The sequence below is a fragment of the Toxoplasma gondii genome, chromosome III (assembly GCF_000006565.2).
Source record: "Toxoplasma gondii ME49 chromosome III, whole genome shotgun sequence".
NCBI classification, from domain to species: Eukaryota; Apicomplexa; class Conoidasida; order Eucoccidiorida; family Sarcocystidae; genus Toxoplasma; species Toxoplasma gondii.
Genome location: NC_031470.1, coordinates 1,300,140 through 1,321,652, shown reverse-complemented (window position 1 = coordinate 1,321,652; position 21,513 = coordinate 1,300,140). Strand labels below are relative to the sequence as shown.

Genomic DNA, 21,513 nt, shown 5'->3' with positions numbered 1-21,513 from the left:
GGAAGGGCACTGGAGACAGAGAGGCGCCCCCGTAGCTCCGGAAACAAATCGCAGGTGAAACCTGCTGAAGAAAGGAAAGGGAGAAGGTGCCATCTCATAGAGATGAGAAACAGGCGTGGTCGGCAGAACCACACGAATAAAAGGGCAATAAGAGAGACCGATGAACCGTGTGAAAATGCAAATGCAATAACAGCAAAGGGAGAGTAAGACGAGCTAGTGTTGATCGTCCCTGGTATGCACCGGTGCCCGAACAAAGACCCAAATCCCCACGGTGTGTTGTCTTCAAATGCGCCTAGGCTCTCTACTGGAACGAGGCTGGATCGAGACGTAAACGTGAATGCTTCAGTCTCCATCTTGTCGGGTCCCATCAAGATCGAAGTGACAGTCAATCTGTCACGCTCCTGCCTCCACAGCCCTGCGTCTGCTTCTGCATCTCACCAGGAGGGCAGGGCCGGCAAGCGTCGAAGTCTATTCCTCCTGCGATGGGGTTATAGGTCCCCGAGGGACAGTCCTGCGGTAGACTGTCCGCAGTGCAATATTGACCAACAGGACAAGGCTGCACGTTGCCATCCGAGCAGATGAAGCCTGCATCGCAGCCAGTGCATTCCGAGAGTCCAGCAGCAGCCGTGGTAGACCCCAGAGGGCAGGCGAGCGGTGTGGCGCTGCCGACGGGGCAGTGGAAGCCGATGGGGCACGGCGTGCCTATGGCGGTGTACAGGCCTTCTGGGCAAAAGTATCCCTTTCGGCATTCTCCGCTGAAGGCGGTGCTGTCAATTTGGTCCTCGATCCCGTTCGTCGTCCCGTCGCAGAACTTGCCAGGTGGACACTTTGTGCACTGTGCCTCAGCGGCGTTCTCCGTGTACGTGCTGATCGTCCCCAGGGGACATCGCAAGGGGGCTGCTGACCCCTGAGGGCAGTAGTATCCGGCAGGACAAGGGAAGCCTTCCGACGACTGCATCGGACAGTAGCGGCCGCCGGGGCAAGGAACGTCAGCGGTGCCCAGCTGTGCGGCTGCACAAACTTTTCCTGCAAACGCCAGACCCCGAGAGGGAGCACAGGGGAGGGAGACGGAAGCGAGTGGGCATCGTCGGAAGCGAGATGAAGGCAAAGCGATGAGGGGTGTGTGATGGAGCACGGTGAGTACACTACGATGAGAAGGGAACCGGTTCTGGAAGCGTGAATGTGTGTCTTGCTTTGGCGACCCAGAGACGTCTTGCAAGCATGTCTGTGTAGATCGCCGGTTCATTGTCTTTCAGGTCGCATCTGTCGCTCTCCTGTCTCGAGGTATTTGGTCAGGGATGCGCATGTCGAGAGCTCACCAGCGGGGCAGGGTATAGGTTCACCAGTCCCCCTAGGGCAATAGAAGCCTTTCTCACATCTCACAGCTCCTTCGCCTTCTACCCCGGAACCTGTAGCTTTGACACCGCCAGAGCACGCGTAGCCTGCAGGACAGTCCGCGGTGCCGGTGGTGTCCGGTTTGGCATTGCTCAGCTGGCACATCAGGCCTGGCGGACAGGGGAGACATGCCTCCATGTGGATCCGCGCTGTATGTACACTGTAGGTGCCATCGGGGCACTGTTGCGGCTCCGTGGTACTGCTGTCAGGACACACAGTTCCTTCAGGACACGGGCGGTTGAGGAACGCTGTCTGTCTGGAGGGGCACTTGTATCCTGGAGGGCAGGGCAAGCAGTCTTCTTGGCCTTCATCGGGCTGGTACGTTCCTGCGGTGAGAGACGCGAAATTCGGAGGAGAGGAAAAAACGGGGTAGAACCGGAGACCATCCGCGGAGAAAAGCACAGGGCTAGAGCGAAAACGCGTGTCACGAGCATACGAGACAAAACGACGGATCACAAATGGGGGACCGTGACGATGGAAGAAACAGAATCGCAGAACGATGAACCACGAGTTGCCTCACCAGTAGACTTATAACGGTCATTCATGGAGATAGCATTCTCGTGCAGCCACACTTGAAGAAACAAGAGCATTCGTCAGTAAATGGATCGAGCTGTCTCGAGTTCTGAAACTGGCAAGTTGCGGTGGGATTCCGCGACCCCGAAAAACAGACAAAAGTGCCAGTTCAGGGGTGACAGGAAAGTGTATTGAAACAAGTCACAGAACCAATCACACCTCATCTCCTGCACGGAACATGCAACAAGACTTTATTCAGACTTGGGGAGGATGTTCATCAGGCGTACGTGGAGTCCGTGTTTGCGTTCGAGTACTGGCAAGAACGCGAACGAACGCACACACGCACATTTGGATGGCTGCATTTATCCATCTAACGATATATGGAGATCTGGCGTTAGATAGTTCTCTTCAAGCTCGTACGAAGCATTTGGGAATCGAAGCGAGTACCTGCAGGACACGCCGTGGGCGAGACACTCCCGGGCGGGCATTTGGACCCAGCAGGACAGAGAGTGTGCTTTTGCTTGATGCTCCCAGAGGGGCAGGTGAATCCTCCTGCACAAAGCCCCTCAAACGTCGACAGACCCGCTTGGCTGCAGAACGTCGCGCCTGGGCAAGGAAGGCAAGATCCTGGCCCTCTCTGTCCCTGCATCGCTCCGTAGGTCCCGGGAGGGCAAGGCGTGGGCACCTCGGTTTCCTAAAGCGAATCGCACAGACCACGCATTCATCGAAACCCGCGTCGGAGAACTCGTTTATACACAGTGCGCTATGAAACAGCCGGTTACCCAGGCCCAGCAGGACGCTACGGCGGCCGTGTATGTGTGTGTGTCCCCCACTCCACCTTCTTCCTCGACTATCGAGTCCAGCATCCGAAGAGTCAACGCCAGTCACTCCCCCGTGCCTTCGCGGCATAGGAACCAGATGTGTGCAGAGAGCTGCTCTTCTGTATGTGCAGACACAACTTGGTGGCGCCTGCCTCTTGCCCACCGTATCCGTTTCTTTGGCCTGCACATCAGCTTTCCTTCTAGCAGGACGGTCCCAGTTCGGACTGTTTGCTCCCCCTGTCTTGCTTACCGCTGGACAGTAGTGACCAACAGGGCAGGGCCCACCTTGTCCACTACCCTCTGCAGGCCTGTCTGTTGTCGCCCCGCCTTGACAGAAGAAGCCGGGAGCGCAAGGCCCTCTCGGTTGGGTCGCGCGGCTTTTAGAGCAGTAGTGGCCCGGCGGGCATGCAATGCAGTCGTCAATGGAGCCTCGAAGGGGAACGGGGCTGTAGGTTCCGACTGGACACTCCTGCGTGACGAGCGACGCTTCTGGGCAAAATGTCCCTGCAGGGCAGGTCTTGACGCGGGACATGCCCTCGTCGTTGCAATAGGACCTAGCGCGTAAATTTGAACAGCCCCCATAACGAAAGCCAGACAGTGCCGCAGACGGAGTCTTTCAAGGAGGGGCAAGATGCAACGTGGGCGCGTAAAAAAACGTGGCGTGTGCACCAATGGAACTGAGAGAAGAAAAACCACACATGAGCCTGGCCGCATGGGCCAAAGTCAGAGCGAGTCAGGAAAACCGGGCAATCCAGACACAGCTCCGAGGACATCTATACGCACTGAGGGCGAGTAAACAGAGACCAATCGTCAAGAAGGAGGTGTTCGCACGAAAAGCGCGCATGCAAGCGTGAATGAGCGACTGGACACCGAGTTTTGTGTTTCTTCTGTCTCGCAAAGCTGTGTTAGCTACCTCTTTTTTGCAAGGCTAGGACTACGGCGAGTTTAAGAACCGGAGACGCGTTGCGAGTGATGGTGGGGGCGTCGATTGCTTTATGGAACCGGCTGACATTCGATGAAGCCTCTGAGTCTTCGCTGAAGATCCACCTCACGGGTGAATACAGTAAAGGACTCAGGACCACGCGCATCCATGTATGTATGCACATGCATGATCACTCACATCTGTAGGCATATGCATATATATATATATATATGGACGACGATGTAAGTAAATACATACGTGGGCAATTGTTTGTGTCACCACTTGTCAAACATATTAATATGACGGCCGTGCTGACCTCTGCGCACCTATATCGATCGGCTGGCAGATTGACAGAGAGAGACAGATGTATAGACAGACAGATAAATGGAGAGGTTATCCTGCGTGAAGCAAAGCTTGCGTTTGTTATTCGCTTACCCAGGCAAGCACGGAGTGCATTCCGATTGGCCATATTTCTCAGTGAAGCTGCCTCGTCTGCACTTTTCCTCAGTGACGAATGGGTGGACGGCGTAGTGGCCCGGAGACGCAGGAGTCTCTGTCGGAGATGAGGACCCTTCTGGGCAAATATGCCCGTCTTCACAGGCTCCGTCGGGTGTCGTGTTTGTTGTTCCTAGACAGTACTGACCCGCAGGACAGGGCAAACAGGACGAAGCGTCTCTCCCCCCCGGAAGCGGATTGTACGTACCGGCAGGGCATGGCGCATTGGCGGTCGCTCCCTCGGGGCAGAACCCCCCAGCTGGGCACACTTGGCCCGTTATGTTGTCGATTGGCGCAGGACTGCTGGCACCTCCAAGACAGACGTATCTGAGGGCAGGAGGGGAGAGGCAGAGAGTCCATTTCGACAGCAAGCACTAACGGGATCTAGGAGAGCTGCGTAGTGTATTGTCTCTTTGTCTTTTGTTAACAGCTATGTGCGAGTTGAGCCTCGCTTCCGATCGACGACGTACGACCCTCGTTGCCGTCGTCTGAACAGACGCCAGAAACCAATTGGCACGTACATTTCAGAAGGCGGTTTACAATGCAATCGTACCCGGACTCACGATCCACCCGGGAACATCCACTCACAACGCAACGTCTTACTTTAGGCATTCGCGCGATTGAACGCGTTATGCGTTTCAAAGGCAGCCGATACTCTTTGCATGAATTATTTTTTCAAGCAACATCTCGGCACATTTAGGGGGGCTGATCGTTGGACAGCTGAACAATAAAAATATAAGAACGCCTTCGTCACGACGTCATCCCCGCACCAGCTCGGAGCTTCCGCTGGTGACCTTCGCACAAGCGTCTGAATGTGCAGAGACATTTCAGACAGCGATGGTTCGCACGCTTTCCCGTATACATCTTGCTTTTTGAGCGCACCAGGCAACAAGCATGGTTTCCAATTTCATTCAGAACGCCTTGCCAATACATCAGTCTGAATGCATGCACTGACGTGTAGATTCACGTGCAGAGATGTACATTTACGTTTGAAGGCGTATTGGCCAAGCACGTACAGCCCACATATTTGTATATGGATTTGCATTTATGTGGACATGTAGATAGAGAGAGAGAGATCCACTTGAGCATGCACATTTGTGATGAATGCGCTCTTCCTTCTCACCCAGCGCTGCAAGGGGCGGCAGGTGCAGAGAGCCCAGGTTCAGGGCAATACATTCCAGGAGGACACTGCACGCAGTCTGCAAGTTCTCTGCCCTGACTCTGTGCCCTGAACGTGCCTGCGGGGCAGGAGACCCCGCGAAACGTGGAGCCTTCAGGGCAGTAGAAGCCAGGGGGACAATCCGATCGAATGTCGGTGAGGGCCATTTGGAGGCAGCGAGAGCCTGCGGGGCATGCGACGCACTCGTCCAGGCGACCTGCTCCCGGAGACGTGGAGTAGGTCCCTGCAGAAGAGACACCGAGGTGGAGACAGATGAACACAAAGCGCAGAGAACGTTTGTTCAAAACGGATGTGGCACCATCTGGCCTCGCTTTGTGTTTTGCGCGTTGGCAGCAGCCGAATCAGGAAGTCATTTTGTGAGTTCAGGGATATTTTATTCTGGTCGATACCCCCAATGGAGGAGCCAATCGATGTGACTCAAACTGCGTGCTCTGCAACTCGTTTGTTCTGGCGGGTTTCCAACAACGTTCCTGTCCGGCTGTTCGCAATGGGATGCGAACGAATTTGATCATATTGAACACGGAAGATATAGACGCACTTCCGAGCAGATGGAAAGACCGAGTAAACAGCGTGGTGAAAGGTAGATTGCAGATTCCAACACAGCTTTTTAGAAACTAGCATGAGAAGTAGTCTTTTTCACCTGACTGTCTCCCATGTTCTGTTTCAGAAAATGAAAAGACGAATGGCCTCTGCAGCGCTCCATGGTTTTCGCAATGCCCCTGTACCACGTCAGAGTTTCCTTACCAGAAGGACACCTTATCTGTTCTCTTGACGTCGACCCAGCAGGACAGTAGTACCCCCTCGAACATCTGCCCTCAGTTTCTGGAGCCCCGAAATAAGAGACGTAGGTGCCGGCGGGAGAGGCGACGCAGTGCGCTGCCGACGTGGCTCCGTCGGAGACCGTGTAGCTGCCTGGTTCGCATGCAGTGAGCAAGCCGGTGCTCTGAAGAAGACCAAAGGCGGAAGCCGGCGAGGCAAAAATGACAGCAAAAACGGGTGAAGTAAAGGAAACAGCGACTGGGGTCGGGATCAGGGTCCGATAACGTCGTCTCGAGAACTTCCTGTGTAGATGCAGACGACTGCGAAAGCGAGTGTTGTACTTTCAGCGACCTACGTAACGGGGCTGGTGCTTTTTTCCAACTGCATTTTTACTAGTTCACGAAAAAGGCGCCACAACGTTTGGGAGACTGAGAGAGAAGAGTGCATACGACCGGTCAGGTCAGAGTGCCAGAGACTTACGGCGTCGAGCCAGAAGCCTCCCGGGGCTGTGGTAATCGAATCTCTGGACACTGAGGACTGCAGTACCAAGGCAATGGAGGCGAAAAAGGGACGGAAAACAGAATTCAGAGCCCCACACTTCAGCCGTGCACCGCTTGACTCAGGTAACGAGGATGAAGTCTGGCATTGTGTGTGAACAGACATGAGCTCAAAAACCACCGGGAAGCTCAAGCTGGGCTCCCAAGAAAAACGCCCAAGGAGATCAAACGCGTGACGCTCTTGCAGGCAGTCCTAAGAGCAGCCGGCTAACGGTACAGCGCAAGAGTGCGAACGGTGCATACACACGACTCGCCGACGACACTGAGGGAGAATGTGTGCCAAAGATGCTCCACAGTAGTTCAGTCCTGTCTACTTGTCTGTTGGGTCTAGACTGAAAACAGAATAACGGCAGAACATTCCAGAAGACGGCCCTCAGAGGTAACCCGCAGCTGTTGCCTAGTTACCCCTACGTCACATGCCGCCTGCATCCCAAGAGCACTGAAACTTCTCATTAGTTCATGATCGGAACTACATCCGTAAGGCTGCATTCGGAGCTAGAGGTGGTGACATGTTGCTCAATACACGATGTGTCAAAATTCATTGAACACGAGAAATCGCTGCAAGCCACGTTTCCGGAGAGAGGGTATATACAAAACATTAAGGTCGATACATTCCTATGGCTGCTTCATATACTAGCTCGTTGATATTACCCCGGATTTCATAAATCACGCCAAGAACGAACCCGATGTGGAGTAACTGTCTAAGTAGTAAGTGTGGTAAGATTGCGCTTGGAAGGTATGGACGATGGACTGTGTGACCTTGAGAAAAAAAAGACGCAGAATACCACTGCCTTGCTCTCGAGCTGCTGCGTCATCCAAAGAACAGTAAGCAGACCGCCTGACAGCGGCACAGCTGGACATATCGCGAAGTCGAATCAATGGCTTTCTAGGGTATCTTACCGAGTCACAGCTGGGACAGAATCGTTCAAGAAGAACCTCATATTTGCTCAGCCCTGGCGTGTCACATCGATATTTTACATCGCAAGCGACGCAGCTGTCAGCTCCAACGTCGGAGTAGGAACCAGCAGGACAGAGCTGTGGGGCACTGCCAATTTCACAGAAAGAACCTCCTGGACAGGGTTTGCACGCCGCCTCGCCTTCGCCTGGACAACAAGGTGGATGGCAACAGACGTCTCAGTCAGTTCGTATCATTTTTGTCGAATCCTGCCCTTCCTCGCCGTGTGTGCAGGCCCAGTCGTTTGCTGCTGTACGATGGACGTCATTGCGATCAAATGTGTGTACCGTCTCGGTAAACTTCGAGACTCTTCGAATATCCAGCAAAAGAAACACGAATCGTTTAACACCATTTCTGCCTCGGCTCCATATTGGATTTTGTCACGAAAAAACAGAGGCATCGCAGATGCCGAGTGTTTTTGTGCTACAAACTTAGGCTTGCTCCCTGTCTCTTCTTAAAAGGGTCTAGTGTACCGGACAAGTCGACGCGATCCCGTCTTCGCGCACATAACCTATTTCTGTATCGGACTCGAACGAGAAGCCTGATACTTTTACGCATGCGTTCGTTTTTTTTCACTGCACGTGCCAGTTCTTTTCAATGCATGCGCAGCTGCCTTACCAGAATAGGTGCCGCGTCCACATTGACGCTTCGACCAGGCACCGGGGCCATCACACGCGTATCCCAGAGGGCATGGTAAACAGCTGCCAGCAGCTCTGGCTTCACTGCTGATGCAAGCAAAGCAGCAAGACATGTGACAAACACAAGGTTGGAAGAAGACGCAAGTGTCATTCGCGGACTCATTCGGTGCCGTTACGCGCACACTTGCGTATAATACATACACACGGACTTGCATGTGGTCGTGTACCCATACATGCACATGTGCTGGAGCTCTCGAAACGTCATGCAGCTTCTATTTGGTTTCTCTGACCGCACATACACGCGCTCGTTGGCCACCGGTCAGCTACACGAACCGTTACTTTTACCGTGTAGACTGTGGGTGCTTCGGAGAGTATCCTCACACGTATATTTACATGCGTATAAAAAGAACGGCCTGCGTGGTGACTTGTGAGTGGGGACATGAGCCTTCCCTGTTTCTGGACCCCCTCTCTGGTATCGTTTGTTGCGTCTGTGCAGAAAAGGCGTCACGTCCTGACCTGGGATTGTAAGTGCCTTCAGGACAAGCCACAGCGTCCTGAGACGATAGGCCTTGGGCAGGACAGTAGTGACCCTTGGGACAGGGGAGAGAGAGGGAAGTGCCTCCATCGCAAACAAAGCCAACGGGGCACGGCGAGCAAGCACTCTGAGAATGCAGACCGGCTGTCGCGCCGTACGTCCACTTTGGGCACGGGTAAGCAGCCGGATGAGGGGTGCCGGCGGGGCAGAAGAAACCAATTTCACAGAGGATCAGTTCGTTTCCGATCGGACAGCCGAAGCCTGGAGAAGCAGCAGACGAACCGTGCAAACCAACAATGACGTTCGTTGTTCAAGACGATGCGACTACGTTTTTCAACCTCAAGTTTCAGATGGCTGTCTGCTTGACGCAGTGTGGATCGACTGGTCTCTCCAGCAGTGCAGAGCTCATTTGCCTCTCTGGAAATATTTGGTGCCGCACTAATAGCACTGCAGGCATAGATGTGTCTGTCTTTATCTAGACGGGTGTTTCGGCCGTCTCTGCTTGGATAATCGCGCAGCAGGGAGTCGCTTCTTCCCCATGGAGACAAAGTACGCAGCAGCTGGCATATCACTGCACAGTCGCAAAGTGTAAGCATGCATTTCTGAGAGACAGCAAATCTACCTGGCGGGCAAGCCTGACAGTCTTGTTCTGATGTCACTGCTGTCGGCGCGTATGTACCGGGGAGGCACGAGTACTGATGTTTCCATCTGAATAGAAAACGACGAACAACACCCTGGCACTGAAACGGAAGTGAGTTGCCCATGCAGAAGGCGGTGGATTTTTTTGCTCCATTCGTCCCCATACAACATACCAAACAACCACTCTCGGACACGTTCTACCCTCACTATCCGATCATCACGGTAACCGCAACAGAAATTTCCCCAAGGAGCAGGAGGCGCCGAATCGTAGACACGCATTAACTGGGCTGAATGATACAGAGTTGACCAGAGGATTAGGTTTGTGCTCGAGAGAATTACGGACGATTAGGGAAACAATCAACGAACTTGGATGACTGATTCCTTCTGACTGTTCGGGGTACTTGTAGATGTTTTTCTCGTCTGCTCCTACGTTGTTAATAGGAAAGCAACACGGGAGGCACGCTTGCAAAACGGCAGCACTAGGGGGCTACAGAGGAGACAGTGAAGGAACGTAAAGTGCGCTTTAAGAAGGAGACGCTATAGACGGTGTTCCCCATTCCACTATGCACACTTTCCTAGACATCTTCAAAGCCCTCACTCAACACACCCATGCCTATGACTCCTTTCAGCGTGCCTCCCAGGGAACCGCATGCGTTCTGAAGGCCGGTTTCTATCCAGAAAGGAGTCTGCGACCCCGTGTGCATCATTTCTTTCATTGCCTTCTCCCTAATGACCATCTCAACTGAGTTGTCACCACTTACTTGGTTCCCTGAGGACAAACGGTGCCTTCTGGGCAGGCCACCTTGGTGACGACTGAGGGCACCGGGCAGTAGTGGCCCTCTGGACAGACGTCAAGGAGGTCTTCGCGATTCGCTGTGTGGCTCTCAAAGAACTTCCTCCACTTGAACATCATTCCTGGCCGTCCTGGCTTGCCGAACAGAGTCCCCTACAGCCGAGAAGCGCACGACAAGAGGAAAGGGATGTGAAGCAGGTGGACAGCAAGCTGCCGGTAGACAGGTTCAGCCACAAAAGAGAACACTGCGCAGCTCCACACCCCGTCTACGGAAGTCAGTGGCTAGTGCTTAAGCACATGCTGCAACATAACTCTCGGAAGACATATTGCAAGCATGCGGTGGAAGAAAACGGTTCTATTGCTGGCCTTCCGTGAGAGGAACCATCCGTGTTTTGCTGGAGTCATGCTGAAGATGCGTACAGTTGCAGAAATATGCACGCGGTCGACGGTGTCTCATTCGAAACGTCTAGTTCTTCCTCTTCACAGGAACGCGCAGGTGCAAATATGTCTATTGATTTGACATACCAGACGGGGGTTCATGCGGGCGGTGGAGGGGTCGAGGAAGAATGCAAGAAAGGACAGCGACGCGTGTCTCTCCCGTAGTCGAATAACAAAATGACTCCGTCTATGTGGACGTCTTTAGTAGCAAATGTTTGAGAAAGCATGAACGACCAGATCAGTTTGCATACAGACGCAACTACTTAGGGATGCTCGGACATCGGTGCACCCAAGTACAAAGCATGTTCACTGAACACAAATGAACTGCTTTCTGGCTAGAGCGGTTGTGCATGTCTGCCCTTACTGTGTAGCATGTCCTTCCGTAGATGATATGTCCTTCACTGCACTTGACAACTTCTTCTTTGCCCTTGACAGACCGCAGGGCGTGATAGCCTGTACGGACTGCATAAATGTCGTCATGTGCGGACCCCCTGGTGTTGGAGAGCAAGGCGGGGAATTCGTGTTTTGTGCAGTCGCTAAGGGATCCCCTGGGGCAGTACCCGCTGTCTGCGCGAACGCATTCTTTCTTGAAATTCATCTGGATGGCAAAATCAAAGCAACACATGCGGTGCAGGCTTTGAATTCCTTCTACAGTAGTCGCCACATCTAGTGTGTGGCTGGTCATCACAGCAATTTTCTCCAGGGAATCATACATGCAACGAAAGGCTGAAGAACTTCGGCAAAATGTGTTGGAGCTGCCCACTGTGCAGTGCCTCTCGTGTACTGAATTTGGCATTCACTTTGTAAATGACGCCACACGCATTTACATTTGGAATTCCTGGCCCTGCACATTAAAGCGTTGTGCGTTGATGCAGGCAAATACAACTGAACATGGATGCCGATAAACAGTTGGTGCATTCTTGATCAAACTCCGCGTATCGACGTACACGCATGCATACAGAAATACCACTTATAAAAGCTAGTTTTTCCCTGTGATGCATGTTTCCCTCTGCCTGGTTTCCCTTGTTCTCCTGTACAGGTTTCAAAGCACACACTTGATCATCTGTATATCATGAGAGCCAACGAACGCTTGCCCCCCGATAGTCGCCAGAATAACGGTGAAACCCTGGTGTATGTCGGGAGAATTCGATCGAGAGCGTTGTCACGCAAACGCCGGTTTCCGTTTTCTCTACCGAAACATGTTTTGCACACGAACTTAGACCGGATAAACAAAGACATTCAAGAACTCATCCAGTAGTCCAACGTGTAGAACTCCGTCACTTGAACTGAGGAGTCACGTAGGTGCGGTGTTAAAAGTAATTTCAACCCAAACCTGGGGATCTAGAATGTTGCACGCAAAAACCGCCGCTTTTGATCTCACGTACGGTGTTATCTGAATAGTAGCCAGTAGGGCAGGGATTGTCAGGGGAAGCAAAGTCATCATCTCCGAAGCTGATCGAATTCCTTGCCCAACCATAGTAACCAAACATCTGTTTCGTTCTATCAGCAGACGGTTGATCAAAGATACTCGACCACCCCGCCGGTACTGCTGCCCCATAATTGAGGACATCCTTCGAGCTGCTCCATTGGTTTTTTCTACAGACACAAGACAGACAAGAGGCATCGGCGGAAGACAAGGTCAAGATATAAACGGGAAATAAATTAGACATTCGAGGTCAAGAACCGCCGAACATACGGGCCACAGTCGTTTAACCGATGAATGAGCTAACTTGTATCTAGTGTCTATGCTGTTGTGCTGCCGAGTGTGCGTGGGAGGCACCAGGTTCCGACTGTCCTGGATTCATGTTTTTTCTCTGTCCTTTGATTATCATCTGGTCTCAAGAATGACAAGACGGCGAAAGGCAGGTCTGCAACTGTCCGGAGTTAGAGGAGAGGAGTGTCGCTGAAATTTCCCGGAAACAAATTCAATCACGAGTGCTGAAATTGGCAACATTTGCATCATGAAAGTGCATGATAGTACACGCTTATGTAGGTTGTCGTGTGTACCTGAGGATCGGTATCTGTATATACACACCCAAACTCCCAAGGGCCTCGCTTTTCTGCCTCGGTTTCTAGACTCCAGGACGTCTTAACATAAAAACTGAGGGGTCAAATAGGTATGAACCGTACGAGGATTAATTACGTCTATCCGTGCGTCTACGTCGATACTGGCTGTTGTATGTTAGACGCTAACTGTGCTTCTAGCGACCTACAGGACTCCGAGTTTATACCAGCCTGCAGTGCACAGAGCCATGGGGGGGCACGGCACCTTCTTGCTGGAACTCCCGGTGCCAGGAACCCAGCCTGTGAATGCCTTGGTCACGTAGAGCCACGTGAAGCTTCTTCCTGTTCCATCATTGGCAAATGTCTGAGGCAGAGTTCTCGCTCTTTTCGAGTCGGGATCGAGGTAGGACCCGTCAGTTACGTCGACACAGCCTGTACCCTTCTTGTCAGAGACTTGCCCAAACGGGCATGGCTGGATAACGCCTTTTGTGCAGTCGTGGTTTTTTGGACAGTAGCGACACTCGGCCTCTCCTGGATCAGAAAATGTTTTTTTGGGGCATGGTGTCTCAATTCCGATGCGATCAACCACACACTTATGATTGACTGGGCAGAGCATGCACTTGGCCGATGCCTCGGTAGACACAGTCCCTGAAAGCAGAGAAGGCGAGAAACAAAGGAACCGGTTGCGTCGGGAAGTGGGGGGTGAGGCGCAACGCGCATGATGGACGGCACCGATGGAGGACACTGCAGTGAGAAAGAAGAAGCTGTAGGAGGCAAGAGGCGAGGAAAGCAAGGCAGAACGAGACGAAACGCAGCGCAAGCAGACACCCGAAGGTCGGGAAATGACTCAAGAGACGGATGTAAAACGGAAATGAGGGGGCAGAGCCACGTGGTAAAGCCTTTCAAGTCGGCACCGCTCTAAAAGAATATGAGTGGTCCGCTATCTGCTGGCCAAGCTCTCGACATATTGTTGTGCACATGCCCTGCAGGCATTGTCGGTTGCGTCACTGTTTCTGTCTAAAACCCAGACCCTTCTCCGGTTCAGCGTACCTTCGCCGCACGGAATAGGGGCAGAGCCAACACCCATCGAGTTAGTGTGTGGACCGGGGGTTAAGCACGTCGCCGACCCTTCAGGAGACCATGTGGGGAATGCACATGATTCGTAATGTTTTTCATCATAGCATCTGAAGCCGGGCATGCAAGGCAGACACGACGTGCCTGCTAGGGCACGCAGAGTCCCGGGTTGACATCTCCTGCAGGAAAAGAAAGAAAGGAGAAACTTCCCGTCGGTGTGCCAGGCGTTACGCTTCCTGCTGGCCTGGGAGCTGCTCGGGAGCTCGATGAACGAATTTCACGCCTGGGAGGTTCGAGTAAAACTCGACAAAGTGTATACCGATCTTCTCACAGGGAACCGCGCCTCTGTTTAAGATGCGAGGAATAGTAGCGCCGCCGCCTGCGTCATCTATCGTCGAGCGAGGAGAGTTACAGAGCATGCTCTTCTTTCCTTGCAGTTGACAGGTGCGACCGGACGCACGTGCTTGTGTTGTTGCCGTTTCCGTCCATACATGGCGTATAGAGGTACATGTTGTTTCATAGGACCCGTCCATCTGTGGTTCCCCTTGATCGATTCCGCAGTTGACTTCCACAGACATATCACAATGCAGAAGATGATTTGAGACCGCATTTCATATCTTGTAAGGCGTCGACTCTGACAGCGGATCTCTTATCGTGAGATCGATGCATGTCGAGCAAATCCGCGGAGAAGGCCTGTGCAGCAACTTCGCATGGTCTTGCTTTCACGTTAAGTCCTCGCTTATCAAGTGCTGAATATGTGTGGAGACGATGCATGCTTGCTTTTTGTTGCATGGCTTAGAACACAGGAAGGTGGACCTGTCAACCAGGCTTGGACATGAGTGGTGAGAAGTGCGTTTTCCTGAAGCAGTGTTTATCAGGCGTACGTTCCCTTGGCCTTTCCTCTTAATGATGCCTACTGTTTCCGATTTTGTGGAGGGACATAAACATTGACTGGATATTCCCTTGACAGCGACCACCAGGGTCGTTCTCCCCCGGACAGGGAGGGCTGTGTCGGAGGAGGGGGGAAATTGTTGTCATCGGTCGCAGCGCCCGCCGGCCGGGAGTTTCTTTTGTCTCCCTTCACGGTTTCTGAATGAACAGGCAATGCTTTGGTGAGGCTAAGCAGCTCAATAAATGTGCCACGTTTCACAACTACTTCCTCGTCTGGGTCTGACGACCGTGCAGAGACACGGCATCTCGCGTTTGTCGCTTCCTTCACGTGAATCGTTCTCCAGTGTCTTTGTTTCCATGCCTGACGCTTAATCTCTTCTCGCGCAGACAGAATCAATCCTTTCTGAGAGGCACTTGCGGGCTTACTGTCGCCCGTTCCAATATTTGCCGTCATCACAGCCTCCTGTGCCTCATTCTTGCTGTTTCCTACACCGGTCCCGGAAGACCCATCGGGATAACGACCGTCAGATGGACCGTCTGATGAAAATGCATCCTGTCCTGTTAATTCTTTTTCTTGTGACGAAAGAACCGGCTTCACTGGAGAGAGCGCATAACAGTCGATCTGGACGGTCACTGTCTGACCTCGGGGTTTCCGCTGAAGCTGAATCTGCACTTCAAAATCTGTCGCACCAGCTGGGATAGCGACCACCGGTGGCCTCACAGCGATGCCCAGAGGGCGGGTTGCCTCTTCTACCACCGAAGGCGGAAAGAAGACTGGCAGTGCGTTAAACGTGTCGTTTCCTTCTGTTGAGGCTGCTGGCGTCTCGTCGGAGGAAGCGGGAGCCGCTGACAGTAAGTTGCTAGAAGGAGGTAAAGCAGATGAATGCGAAGAGTCGTCAGAAGATGTGTTTGAAGTTGTTGTGTTGAAAAGTGCGGTGGCCTTCTCCGATGATACTTTCAGGTGTTGCCCTAGAGTTGCCCGTTTATATAATCTCAAACCGAACGCTGCAGGGAGAAAGCGCGAGCTAATTAACACAGGCACTCTCACGTAGCCACCACCACGTTTGTGTTGCCTTAGAAATAAAATTTTGTCCTCGTCGATGGACGCGTCGCAATGGTCGTCACTGTTCCCTGTATCCCTGAAAGGAGAGTGCTGAACTACCGAGACGGAACGGGAGGAACTTGCGGATTCTTGCACCACGCGGCTCTTCCCCGGCTGACTGAACTCCAATTCCCCGAATCTTTCTCCAACACGGATGGCTTTTGGAAATGCTGCGTGACGGTCAAGCAAAATTTCTCGCCCTGCTCGGTTTGACGGAACACTCCTTTCCCCTTCGGTGCCCTGACTTCTGTTTCGTCCTTCCGCTTCTGCTAGACCGGCAGAAGGGCCTTCCGAGTTTTGACTGGAATTTATTTCACTGACAGCATGTTGCTCGACATTCTCCGTCGTTTCGATAGTGGAGAAATTCTGTCGAACGCTTGACGCTTCTGGGGCGTCTGTACACAAGATCGGTTTGCAACACGTTGACAAGTAGACGAAGCAGCCGAGAACGAAGACCGCTTTGGCGCTGGAAGGAAGACGAAAAAGACAAGAGAGACTGCAGTGGCGTCCGCCCTCCTTCCAAAGAAGTAGTTGCTTCAAGGCGTCAGCGGATTTCTGTCGGGTCTGACGCCCGCCCCTGTGAAGTGGGGGCTTGTCGTCCACCGCTGCCCCCATCGCTAGTCTTCTCGAGACATCAACGTTTTAATTTGAGAACTTCAGGAAATATACAGATTTACAGTGGGGCAGACAGTCGCCACGCAAGTGGCAGACTGTTGACATCTCTTGTTAGTTAGGCTGAGGATTCGGGCTCAAACCTGCGTAGCACGACATTCGCGAGGGAAAAAAATGCTGTCTTTGCCTCCTTTCCGTATCTGGGGCCTCTTCTGTAGAATATCTCCTCACAGCCGATAGTCAAATGCGAGAGGAGAGGTGAAAAAACACTGAGGCCGGTGAAGGAAGTAGGCGCCAGGGGTTTTCTAGATATGAAACTGCATATTAAACTGTTGAAATGAAAGGCGCGATGAGCCAAAGGCTCCATGCCGCGGCAAGTTCTATGCTAACTATGCAAGGATTCAGTTCCCCTGCAGTCTAAAGTGAGCGAAAACTGTAGCCGGCTGTGTGAAGTCTTTGGTCTTTCCCCTCGTTGCGGCACGGTCTAAGTGGAATTGGTGACACACTCGCCGCGGGTGACAGAGCTTTACTTCCAAGACGGATCGCACAGAAGAGACACGGAACGGAGCGAGGACAGGGAAGGAGATTCTACCTCGAGTGTACTTTTGTTTGCTGCGTTACCTTTTCCCGAATGTGTAGAGTCTGAATACAGAGAAGAGCAGCATAAACACGACGGAAATCGCCATACGCGCGAGTGTGCACGCATTTCTTGGTCAACGGCGCGGAAGCTTTTCCACGCACCTTTTACGAGCGACTTTGCAAACGTCGTAAAACGCTCAGAATCCGCGACACGCTTTGACTCAGCAATCGTCGAAAGCCGCGATATTCCTTCCGTCATCAACTAAAGCGTGTACCCACCCGATGATTTCAGAACTGGACAGGAGACAAACAGCCGTGAAGGAGCTCTCGTTTCAGCAAAATCTTCGTCAGCTGGACGGGCACGTAAAGGGAACACCGTGAGCGGGTTGACCGTCTCGCGACAGGCTCGGCAGCAGAGAGGGTATTTTTATTTATTAACTACCCCATACGAGACGAGGTCGCCACCCCATTACCCGCACCATCGCCCGCAGAAAAAGGACCTAGGAGAAGGAGTTTACGCCCTTCTGCACTTTCGTTTTTATTCCTGCTACGCCTCTCCAAATTACTACATCATGTGGCCACCTGCTGCAGACGAATGACTTGCCACTGGCGCAAGGGATCAATCACAATACGGTAACGCTACGCCGACTAGCTTATCACAGTAACACGTTTGTGTTTCACAGTGGTTAACATTACCCCTGAAACGCTGACATTGTGTCGAGAGAGGAAACGACTGTAGTCAATACCCCGGTTACCTGCAACTTACACGTCTCTTCATGTTCCAGGCGCATCGAGTTCCCGTGGCGGGCCTAAGGTTTCGGATCCGCCGCTTTCAAAATTGCGCAGTTAAAACTTCGGTTTCGGCAAATCCTGTATTAGGGACAGCATCTGAAAAAACGACGGACATAATCATGTGTTGTCCGCACAGAATGCCATCTCTCTACCCCTCCTTGCCTGTATAAGGTCACTAAACGTCCACAAAAGTGTCCGATGGCAGCGCAAGACTTTCCACTGGGAAGGCCAGAGCGAAGTCTTTGACCGCAGTCGTTTCCGGCATCGCCAAAGCACCACTTTCCACGGGAAAAATGTGGCCGTTGTCAATGAAACACAAAACGGTTCATACGTTATGCTGGTCGCCGTCCTGTTTCCGTATTTTGATTAGTTGCCCAGCTGATACGTAGGTGGGCTGAAACAAGGGGACCTGCCAGAGTGTCTTAGTAATGCGAAACAAGAGTGAAAATGAAGCACAGTGGCGTTTCACTCTCTTCCCCGAAAGTTTGTGAATGGTGGGTCGTATGCTGTAAGTAAGCTCGTCGCCGGAAGTGTGTATACAGGCTGGCTTAATCCCGCCCCCGCGTGACGCGGAGGTTGAGACGTTACATAGGAAATAAAGGTTCTTGAGTGTGCTGCTGATACTGTAGTTCTCTTCAAAATTATCATTTAGAAGGGAGCCGGTGGTAGAGGTGTTGAAATGCCCATGGTTGTTATTCGTTAAATTAAAAAAAAAGATCCAAGCCACCACTACAAGAAGTATATCGGATTCACGCCGAGGATTTGTTTTTTGCAAAAAACTCTCGTGATCACTTTCAGTACGTGCGAAAGCAGTCGAACGTCAAGACTACATTCAAATTGTCCTGCATGTTCTGGGTACGCCAGGAAAACTCCCGATCGAGGTGGTCCGCATAGCTGGCCCGGCATTGCAGTTTACTAGTACTTTCACGCCACATTCGGAGGACGTTTAAAGCTGCTATTTTCCCCGAGCAAACGGACGCCTTCGATAGTGTTTGTTCCAGTGCGTGTCTGCAGACACACCACACTCCTTTCGCTGGAGCTCGCCTGTTGTGGCTCAAGCCACTTGGCACGAGACGGTGAAGAAGGACTTCCTGTGCATCCGCCAACGTACACATTTGAGCTTAAGTCGCCCTAGAATAACAGAAGCCTTCAAAGACAATTCGGTTTATCTAAAGTGCCTGAAATATCTCAGCATTCTTCCAGCCCATGTGGTTGATTCCTGTGTCACAGATTCTGCAGTAACTGGCCTAGGAGATTCGCTGTGCAAACAAGGAGTAGAGACATTCGTGCTCCACTGAATCGCGTGGGGAGTTCATGGGACACGCGAGTGGAGCAGCCACAGGAAGCAGAGTGCTCGCTTGCAGATGCGCAAGTGAAAGCATTAACCTGAGACCGAATGCCCAACGGATCCAACTGAAAACCACTCAGTCATCACTAAACGACACAGTGGTCACTGGCACCAAAATACCCAGCTGTTGCGTTTCTAATCGAGTAACATGTTGGCACGCTCGAGTTTTGGGGATGGATCGCATACTCGGGTCGTTAGGTGTTATACTAAAGATCGTCGCTCCTGCCACCAAAGTGCAGCTTTCCATACACAAGGTGGTGACAGAACATGACATACCACTGACGGATGTCGTTGAGTGAGTTGTGGAAGAGGGGTGTGGAGGAGACGAATTTTTCCTCGAGGGGACCAGGGGGTGATCCAAGGTCGCGGGTGAGGGACAGCGAAATTTGGCAGAGCGGGAAACCAGTTCCTCCTTCTGTGACTCTCTTTCGAGTTTCCTGGCACCCAGAACCAATCAGTCGTCAAAGTAGAGAGAGCCCGTAGTCCATCACTACGTAGGCATCCCTAGGAAACGGGAAGTTCCCGATTTGCCTGGTACCGATGGACAGGGCAACCGGCCTTTAGCTACATGTGCGCATCAGATAAATAATAGAAGATGGGGGCAAATTTCGATAACGGTACCTCGTGAAATTTTTTCAATAGCGACACTCGACCTCGCTCCGACCGGCGGTCCCGATTCCCTTGCTTCAAATGTCACCGGCACCTCTTCAGTCACAGGTTCACCTGCACCAGCTTTAAAATATTTCAGTGGTAAGACTGAAAGTTGTATATTCGTTCCTGTGTTCAACTTTTCAATCATGTTCTGCGACTCTTCCCGATCGTCATACATTGTAGCATGCAATAATAGTGATTTAATAACACCAAAAACCCTACGTCTCTGTTCCCATTGCCCCACAACAGTTTCAGCCCCACAGAATGACGGTTTAGCCACTCGCGACCAGAACAAACCTCGTAAGAGTAAAGTGTAGACAACACGGGAAGCATGGCGTTAACTGGTCGGAGGAATCATCCAAATATACAGAAAGCCACCGATGCAACAGTAAGCGGATACACATAAATGCGAGTCCTCTATTAAGACAAGACGTCCCGCGGGCGTGCCTAAAGTGTGTTGCACACGGGAAGCCAGGTCTCTCTTAAAGAACGAAAAACTAGTTTGTTTGTCTCCTGCCACAGAGTTTCACTGACTTGTTGCTTGAGCTGTAACTATACACCTTTTAGGTGTACCTGCTTGAAGATCATCTGCTTCAGTCTCGGAATACCTACCAAACTTACCGAGTGCACGTCTTCTCCGCCGCTGTTGTCAATGGACATACGGACGCACCTGCCTCTGCGGTGCTCCTGTTCACATGTCGTTCCTCGACAGACTTTCACTTCATTCTGCAGGAACAGCCTAGGGCACACCCCGTCGAGCATCAAAAGGTTGCAATCTCTCACAGATGAGCAAAGAGGCAATTGCGTGTTCGCGAAGGTAAGAAGTGGCGCTTCCCGTACTGGTGAGCGAGCGTTCCGCGCTTGTCACAGTTGCCTCAGAAGTTCAGCAATGACAGCGATTGCCTTTTGGGCTTTCAGCGAAGCTATCTCTATGACACGTTCGGGCACACCAGCTCGCTCACCTAGTTGCTGTGCAAGCTGAAGAGAATACGATGAGTGTATGCCTTTGTTTACCGGGTCTGGGTTCTATCGTGTTAGCAGAGCACAACTAAGATGATCATTACTGCAGACAAAGAACCAGTTGACCAGCAACTATTGGTGTAACAAAAATTTTGGCACACAGCCCGTGAGTTTATTTTCAAACCGAGCTGTGAGGGCTCATTCGAAGGGGAAGCTCCATTGTCGGGGATTCTGCCGTATTCTAGTGAATTGAGTCCTTTTTCCTAAGTACGCTGCAAGTGAGAAAGGTGTACACGAAGTTGCGACCCAGTATTCATCGAAAATGCCTTACCTATCAGACGCAAGTGATTCTCCACAGAGGAAACTATACGTATTGAGTTTTTATGGATTGGAACATGCGGGCAGGACGGACGCGACCTCGTGTGCACTTCGTGTGGCTGGGCTGCAGTCATTGGCTGTCGGAAATATTGTTCTTTTGGAACTCTTCTCTCTGTTGTCCGTTGCCATAATCATGGTCCCGCAAAGGCGCACCGTGATTAACCAACTGACAGGGGAGAACATGCGTACTAACTACTATCTGCATGTAGACACTTTCGCAGAACATGGTAGGTAAGGCAGTTCTGCTGCAGCGGGATCCACTTGAGTCTCCCGCTTCGCGTATTTGCTTTTCCCAGGCAGTATACGAGATATTTCGGCTTGCGTTTACTTGTTTCATTTCGGTAGACACGAATTCTTTCCCAGCGTTAGTGCTGACTAAGTAGCGTTCGTTAATTTTCATCTGCATCGGGTGAAGACAGAGGGCTGGAACCCGCATTTGAGGAACTAGCGTTTTTTGCGCGCATCGGCCTTGAGTGGTCAAC

General features: G+C 51.9%; 3 protein-coding genes across 3 annotated transcripts in view; all 3 read right to left on the bottom strand.

The window, feature by feature from the left end:
• Window positions 1–6,748, bottom strand: part of TGME49_253930 (GCC2 and GCC3 domain-containing protein) — a gene marked incomplete at both ends in the record, with an annotated part of 36,060 nt that extends 29,312 nt beyond the window's left edge. The window contains 8 exons of the mRNA XM_018781033.1: window positions 439–1,026; window positions 1,320–1,721; window positions 2,356–2,602; window positions 2,980–3,283; window positions 4,087–4,473; window positions 5,270–5,549; window positions 6,071–6,269; window positions 6,566–6,748. Of these exons, the coding sequence (XP_018638158.1) occupies window positions 439–1,026; window positions 1,320–1,721; window positions 2,356–2,602; window positions 2,980–3,283; window positions 4,087–4,473; window positions 5,270–5,549; window positions 6,071–6,269; window positions 6,566–6,748 (2,590 nt within the window). The remainder of the gene's footprint in view (window positions 1–438; window positions 1,027–1,319; window positions 1,722–2,355; window positions 2,603–2,979; window positions 3,284–4,086; window positions 4,474–5,269; window positions 5,550–6,070; window positions 6,270–6,565) is intronic.
• Window positions 6,749–8,147: 1,399 nt separating this feature from the next.
• TGME49_253925 (zonadhesin family protein) lies at window positions 8,148–11,238 on the bottom strand (the record flags this gene model as incomplete). The annotated part of the gene is made up of 5 exons (XM_018781032.1): window positions 8,148–8,322; window positions 8,752–9,031; window positions 9,393–9,478; window positions 10,171–10,355; window positions 11,005–11,238. The coding sequence occupies 5 exons, from the start codon at window positions 11,236–11,238 to the stop codon at window positions 8,148–8,150; spliced, it is 960 nt and encodes a 319-aa protein (XP_018638159.1).
• A 724-nt stretch (window positions 11,239–11,962) lies between these two features.
• Window positions 11,963–16,326, bottom strand: TGME49_253920 (hypothetical protein; the record flags this gene model as incomplete). The annotated part of the gene is made up of 4 exons (XM_018781031.1): window positions 11,963–12,236; window positions 12,854–13,292; window positions 13,695–13,897; window positions 14,636–16,326. The coding sequence occupies 4 exons, from the start codon at window positions 16,324–16,326 to the stop codon at window positions 11,963–11,965; spliced, it is 2,607 nt and encodes an 868-aa protein (XP_018638160.1).
• Between the last annotated feature and the right edge of the window lie 5,187 nt (window positions 16,327–21,513).